Here is a 7,321-nt window from a genome sequence, read left to right on the forward strand (position 1 = left end):
CTCCCCGAAAGCACCTACCCCTCAAGCAGCGGCCCCTGGAGGGGAGCAGTGCCCGGGGGTGGGGGCAGGGCAGCGTGGCTCCAGGCGAGAAGCTGCTCAAAGTTTCTGCCCCTCGATGGTCCCCCCCCTGCTCCCCCTCCCCTTCCTCCTGGCACCCCCTTAAACAGTCCTCCGCCAGCGCCTCTCTTTCCTCCCCACCTCGACCCTCCCCTTCTCTTCCCCGCGCGTCTCCACTCCCCCCACCCCCTCCGAGTCCTGCTCCTCCCGGGCTCTTTGGGCGTCCGCCCCGTCAATCACCGCCGCCGCCGGCCCCCGCCCGGCCCTCTCCGCCTCCCAGGCTCTCGGAGCGCCTCCGGCTCCCGTCTCGGGCCGCCCTCCGCTTTGCGCGGAGCCGGGCGATCTGTCAGCGGAGCCGGCCAGGGGGGAGCCGCCCGGCCCGCCGGGGCTCGAGTTACCAGTGACTGACAGCGTCTCCATGGCGAATAATTTGACTCCGACTATTGTCTGGCGCGGGCAGGCCCCGGGTCAGATAACCAGACCAATCAGGGCGCGGGCCGCCGCGCCTCATGCCCGCTTAGAATAATATTATTAAAAAAGCAGCAAGCGAGCTAGACGGGAGGGAGAGCGAGCGAGCAGCTAGCGAGGGAGCGGCGGACGCGCGGGCGCGGAGCATGCGGAGCGGCGCCCCAGGCGGCCCCTGGGCTTGGACGAGGGCGCGGGCGAGGCGCGCGGGCGGCGGGGGCGCGGAGCGGCGCGGGGCCCGCGGGCCGCTCGGGAACCCACGGCAGTGACTCGGAGATCGCCGGGAGCCAGCGCCGGGCCAGGGGGCCCGCCCCGCCCGCCTCTCGGCCCCGGACGGCCCGGCGGGGAGGCGCCCATGCCGGACCGCGAAGCTCGGTGAGGGCGCGCGCGGGCGGGCGGGGGCCCAGCCGGCACCATGTCCATGCTGCCCACCTTCGGCTTCACCCAGGAGCAAGTGGCGTGCGTGTGCGAGGTGCTGCAGCAGGGCGGCAACATCGAGCGACTGGGTCGTTTCTTGTGGTCGCTGCCGGCCTGCGAGCACCTCCACAAGAATGAAAGCGTGCTCAAGGCCAAGGCCGTGGTGGCCTTCCACCGCGGCAACTTCCGCGAGCTCTACAAGATCCTGGAGAGCCACCAGTTCTCGCCGCACAACCACGCCAAGCTGCAGCAGCTGTGGCTCAAGGCGCACTACATCGAGGCGGAGAAGCTGCGCGGCCGGCCCCTGGGCGCCGTGGGCAAATACCGCGTGCGCCGCAAGTTCCCACTGCCGCGGTCCATCTGGGACGGCGAGGAGACCAGCTACTGCTTCAAGGAGAAGAGCCGCAGCGTGCTGCGCGAGTGGTACGCGCACAACCCCTACCCCTCACCCCGCGAGAAGCGCGAGCTGGCGGAGGCCACGGGCCTCACCACCACGCAGGTCAGCAACTGGTTCAAGAACCGGCGGCAGCGCGACCGGGCAGCTGAGGCCAAGGAAAGGTACGAGTAAGTAAAGTGTCGGCGCCCAATCCCCTGGGCCCGAGGGAGGGGGAGGTCGCAGGCCTTCCACCCGCCCTAGGAGAAGGGCCTTAAACGGGCCCTCGGTCCCAGACGCGGCCCCACTGCGGCATGGTCTGACCCAGAGGGCGCTCAGCTCTTTCGCGAGACCGGGAGCGCAGGGGGTTTGTCTAAAGCGGGCAGAGCAATCGGGAAAGTTGTCAGCTAACTCCCTGGTCGCTTGTGGACAAGAGGCGCTTTGGGGACTAAGACAAGATCGTGGGTCCGCACTCCCTGTAAGGTGGGCACCGCAGACAGAACCTGATGGACCTCTGAAGGATGGAGAGGTTTCTGCGGAGGATGCATCAGGGTTGCGGATTTTAGAGACCGGCTGTGCGCATTTACCAGCACTTGCCCGAACTTCCCCTAGGCCTCACTCAGCTCCAGGCCAAAGTATGAGCAGGGGTCAGGACTGGAATTGGAACTTCCCTGACACGACCTGACTGTGGAAAGGTCTGGCTAAGAAATTCCCTCCTCTGGACATGATCGTGAGAGCCCTTTTTCATCGCACAGAGAGGACCAAGAGGTGAAAGGCTTGGGGAGGAAGTGCTGGCTCTGGGAGTGGGCAGAGAAACACATGCTCTTTCTTGTCTCCCTGGACACGCAAGCCATTCCCTGGCCTGACAGGGCCTTGACCCCTCTCTCTTCAGACCCTGCTCTGAGAGGCTAGGTTGGTAGGTCTAGGGTGAGCAGCAGAAAGGCTGGGAGTTGCTTGTCCTCAGGGAACGGGACAGTTCAGTTCCTGAACTAACCTAACAGTGACCATTAGGGCCTTGTGGCTCCCAGTCCTGTGGCCTCTCAGAACCCCAAATCTGGAGGGGAAAATGGAAGAGAAACTGATTGTGGGAACAGAATCCAGCCTGCTTATACCAAGACCCCTGGGGTGGACCAGGTGGGCCGTTTTCAGCCCAGAGTTTGAACTATCAGGGTCAGGGGTGGGAGTGCTGAGCAGTGGTCCCAGGATCTCTGGAAGAAGAAGGGGGGTGCTTCAGGCTGACCCTGGACCCAGACCATGAGATTGGGGTATCCACAATAATGAGGTCTGAACTGCCAGGTCTGTGGGAAGTTTCCTTCCAGGAAAACAGGAAGAAAGGCCTTAGGAAGCCAGTGAAGAGAGGATCTACCCAAGATTTTAAATCCGCACATCTGGCCAGGGGCTGTCAGTCAAAGGCAGGGCAGAAGGAGGGTTCTCCTTTACTGGTGTCCCCCTCCACCCAGACTGGTAGGTGTCCAGGCTGCTGAAGAACCGGGTTCTCTGGCAGACCCCAGATATGGGTTGCAAAGTCCCTCAGTTTCTGGGGTGGCAGAAAGGTCTAGGCCAGGATTTGCAATCTCTTCCTTCTTTCTCCCTTTTCCCAGGAGCTGGCGTCCAACCCCTCAGTTTCTTGTCCCCTGCGCCACCAGGGAAGGGAGTCCCACATACTTACGGCCTTGTCCCTAGACCCAAAAAGGAGAGCCCTCACAAGGCTTGCTAGTTTGGAGCTAGAGGGGAAAGGACCCTTAGCTCCAGGAACAAATTCCCCGGTCAGTGATGGCCTTCAAGCAGAGAAAAGGAAAGGGTGAGGCAGGCCTGTGAGATTCCCTACTACAAATGGGACCCTCCTCCTGAGATCTAGGGTCCCGCTCTCCTAGTCACACGTCTATCCTACAAATTCTGGTTTGAGGAGCTAAGAGTGAGCTGAAGATTCAGGCATGCTACACCCCTACCCCCTAAATGTTAGCAACTCCTTGGGATCGTGGGAGGCAGAACACAAAGAGCAGGAAGGATACTCAGGGGGAAGATATAGAAAGAGATGATACAGGGAGACAGGCCAGAGAAATCAGATTCTGTGAGATTGTGAGAACTGGCAGGAAGGAGACCCCCAGACCAGGTCGAGGAAATGGTAGAAACTGAAAAGAGCGGCAGGCAGTGCGCAAAGGCTGCTCTGACTCAGGCTGGCGGCAAGCTCTGGCTCCAGGCTCCGCAGCCTCGGTTTCCCCGCTGACCCGGCTGCTTTGCTCCTGCACTTGCAGGGAGAACAGCGAGAACTCCAACTCCAACAGCCACAACCCGCTGGCTGCGTCGCTAAACGGCAGCGGCAAATCGGTGCTAGGCAGCTCGGAGGACGAGAAGACGCCGTCGGGGACTCCAGACCACTCGTCGTCCAGCCCCGCGCTGCTGCTCAGCCCGCCGCCGCCCGGGCTGCCGTCCCTGCACAGCCTGGGCCATCCCCCCGGCCCCAGCGCCGTGCCCGTGCCCGTGCCGGGCGGAGGGGGCGCGGACCCGCTGCAGCACCACCACGGCCTGCAGGACTCCATCCTCAACCCCATGTCGGCCAACCTCGTGGACCTGGGCTCCTAGAGTCCCGCCGGCCTCGGAGCGCGTGCCGTCGGGCGTGGCTCTCCGGACCTAAAAGAGACAATGTCGGGAGGGCGCCCAGCGCGGGCGGCCCCACCAGGTACTGACAAACCCGCAGGCTGAGCAGGCAGAACCGCCGGCCACAGGCAGGGCGGTTGACTCTCTGGTTTGGTCTTTGTTTGGCATTTATTTTCAACAAGTTGCTTTTTGAGATCCTTTGGAGGCGTTTGACCCGGTCTTGAACCAGGGAAGGGAATAAATTATACACAATTCTCACACTCACCCTATTTCTCTCCTCTCTTCCCTCGCCTTCCTGGCTCGCTCTTCCTCTTCTTTTCCCTTCCTTTTCTCCTTTCTCCCCTTCTTGCTTGCCACCTTTCCTTTGTCTCTGTTGCTCTTTCGTAGTTCTGGCTTCTCTCACAAAGTTTCTATTCATCTGTCCTTCTCCCTGCCACCTCTTGGCACTCCTGGCCCGTGGATCTGTACCCCTCCGTCTCTCTCCTCCTGCCTGGCCCTCTAATTGCCCTCCTTCATCTCTCACTTTCCTGGGGCAGCGGTGGAGAGAGCAGAGCAAAGGAAAGACAGGGCCTGTGAACCCAGGCCTCATCCAGAAGCCCTCGTCAGGGTCAGCAGTGCTGCAGGTGTCAGCTTTGCCCTAGTAACTAAAGTGAAACAGAAAGGGCCGCCGCAGCCCCTGCCACTTGCATCTTTCTCTGTGTCTCTGTCTCTCTCTGTGTCTGTCTGTCTATCTGTCTCTCTCTGAGGCCCCAACATGCGCTCCCCTCTTGCTCCCGGGACCGTGACCACAATGCTTCTAGCAGAGCGTGCCTCCCGAGCCTTGGACTTGCCGTCTCCCTGTCATGCCCTCATGTGAATGTTCTTCTTCGGGAAATATTTCTGCTTTTATTTTATAATAAAATTAGAAATCATAAATATATATATATGGATATATAACACAAGCCCGCTAGCCGGGAGTGCAGTGTGTCTGATTTCCCTACAGGGACTCGACACCCTGGGTGGACCGTTCTAGGCAGTGGTGCCTGAGTGAGTCCCCGAAATCAGGAGCTTCAGTCCTAGAATTAGAATGCTTATCAGTCTCCAGGGGAAGGACCGAAAACTCTGAAACCTGGCCCGTAGCCACCTGTCCCTCTTCTTGTCAGAAAAGCTCACTGAAGAACCGGGGAGGGGTGGCCTGCTCCTTTTGGAGACTCCTTTCCAGCCAACGGCCACTGAACAGTGCCCCCTTTCTCCACCTCTGAGATGGGGGTGGGAAGTGAGAGGCTGTGTGTGGAGCATGGGTGCATGTGACTTGTGTTTGGAGATACCAGGACTGGGGAACAAATCAGGAGGTGCAGGTTTCCTGAAAGACTGACTCTGGCGTGTTCACATTCTGCAGAACCAAGCACTAAGCACTGGGCAGACTCCAGGTCCCACGGGCAACTTCCGATCCACCCTCGCTGCCCAGGCCACAGATATGGTGGTGGAGCAAAGATTTCCAGGCTCAGAAATCTGTGGATTTGGAGTGGAGATGAGGGGTGGGGTGCAGGAAAGTCAGAGACTTGGGGAAGCTAGTCGGTGGGGCCCTAGATCTAAATGGGAGCAAGAGGGTACTGGGCCTGGCTGGTCAAGCCAAAGGGGAACCTCTGCAGGTCGTGTGTTCCTAGGGGCCTTTGGGATTGTACATTAACCTGTCGCACCCCCTCCCCTCTGGACGATCCCACATGGTGGCTCTTTTGGGCAGGTCAAGGCAGATTCTGAGTAGGCAGAGCGCCTTCTGGAGGGGCTTTTCTGTGTCAGGTCGCCAGGCTGTAGGACCGAATATATCCCTCCTCCGGGGCCAGGATTTAGAGACCAAATGTGCTGGCCCTAACCAGAAGGACTAGGGGGCATGAGGCGTCCGAGATCTTACAGTGTGGAGATCGCCAAGGACGTTCCTCTCTGGTGAAATCAGCGACCACAAAGACCCTTTCGTGCGGACTTTCCAAGTACCAAGGATCCGGCGGGCGGCTGGGCGGGCTAACTTGGCTGGGAAGCTACACCTACCTTCGTTGTGTGCTAATCTGGAGGTGAAGGGAATTCGCGGAGGCTAAGATCGCAGAGTGACTATAATCCTCTGCCTGGGGCAGCACCAAGCACCCGTGAGGGAGGCCGCCTGAGCTCTGGTCTGCGCTTTTAGGACAGACCCCAGTGGTCGGACCTCTGAAGACTGGCGGGGTAAAGGGTCCTTACGGCCTCGGCCTCGGGGTCCTGAGGCGCTCAAAACTGCCTGACGCTGCCGGGAGTCAGCCCAACCCCAGCAGAACAGGACCAGGCTTACTTCTGGGGAAACAGGGAAAACATCAGCCCCCGGAGGCCGTATCACCCCTATTTTCCAGACTCACACAGGCGCTATACACCAACTTTCACAAGGACACGCAGAATCACAGTTACAATTTGATTCACAAGTACTGAGCAACGGTTATGTGTCAGGCACCGTGGATGGCACCAAAAACCCTCTCACTCCCTCGGAGATAGTGACCGCACAACAAAACACACAGACGGTCACACATGTTGACACACACACACAAACACACACATAGACCTTCAACCCATTTTCAGACACACTACTGTCCTGGGGCAAAACAAATGCGTTCTCGTGGGCTGTCTGCCGCAGCTACCTGCACAAGCGAGCCTCTCCACATATGCGCGCTCACGCACAAATACGCCTCACGCTTCTCCCTGAAGCACGGCTCTCCCGGGTGCCAGCAGCCATTCTCAGCCCATCGACCCGCTGGATCTAGCGCCCTGATTTGCAGCACAGCTGGCCCGGACGCCCAGTGGCTAAGTCCCCCCAAAAGAAATGGTCCTAGGCTCCTGAGGCGGCAGCGGGCGAGGGTTCCCCCTGCGGCACCTTCTCTGCAGGGCGCAGGCGAGATCCGCAGAAGTTTGCCGGGAGCCCTCGCTCGCCGGTAGGGGGCGAGCACCTGTCCCGGAGCGCTGCTCCGTAAAGCCAACCCAGCACCGCAGCGCTACTTGTTGCAGTTTCGTCTTTCCCTCCCTTTGGAAAGCTAAGCCCGAGAATATTTTTCAAATGGGGCAAATGCAGAAGTTCTGAAAATACACCCGAGCATCTACTCGCCCGGTACAATCTATACAAGCCGGTCCTCTGGTCCACACTGCACTAGATCGAGGGAGAGCATGTGGCCCCCACCAGAACATTCCAAAGCTCTTAGCTTTTGCACAGATGTGGCCAGGTGAATACACTCCCCATCAGAGTCCACCAGAGTGCCAGTGACTTATCACCTGCCCCCCCATTCCCACCTCTCAGTGGCCATCCAAGCCCAGATGGGACCCCACGGGATGCATGCATCCACTGAGTTTCCTTTTCTGCATCCCTGAAGGCGTTTGTCTTTCTTTTGCTCCCAGCCAGGTCCCATACTGAGGCAGCAG

General features: G+C 59.7%; 1 protein-coding gene across 1 annotated transcript; it reads left to right on the plus strand.

Annotated features, from left to right (window-relative positions):
- The first annotated feature begins 937 nt into the window (after positions 1–937).
- Positions 938–3,895, plus strand: SIX2 (SIX homeobox 2). Its single transcript, XM_037528963.1, has 2 exons — positions 938–1,497; positions 3,568–3,895. Exons 1-2 carry the CDS (start codon positions 938–940, stop codon positions 3,893–3,895), a joined length of 888 nt encoding a protein of 295 aa, XP_037384860.1.
- Positions 3,896–7,321: the final 3,426 nt, after the last annotated feature.

Source organism: Talpa occidentalis, unplaced genomic scaffold (assembly GCF_014898055.3).
Source record: "Talpa occidentalis isolate TD23 unplaced genomic scaffold, MPIMG_talOcc4v2.1 talOcc4.5, whole genome shotgun sequence".
NCBI classification, from domain to species: Eukaryota; Metazoa; Chordata; class Mammalia; order Eulipotyphla; family Talpidae; genus Talpa; species Talpa occidentalis.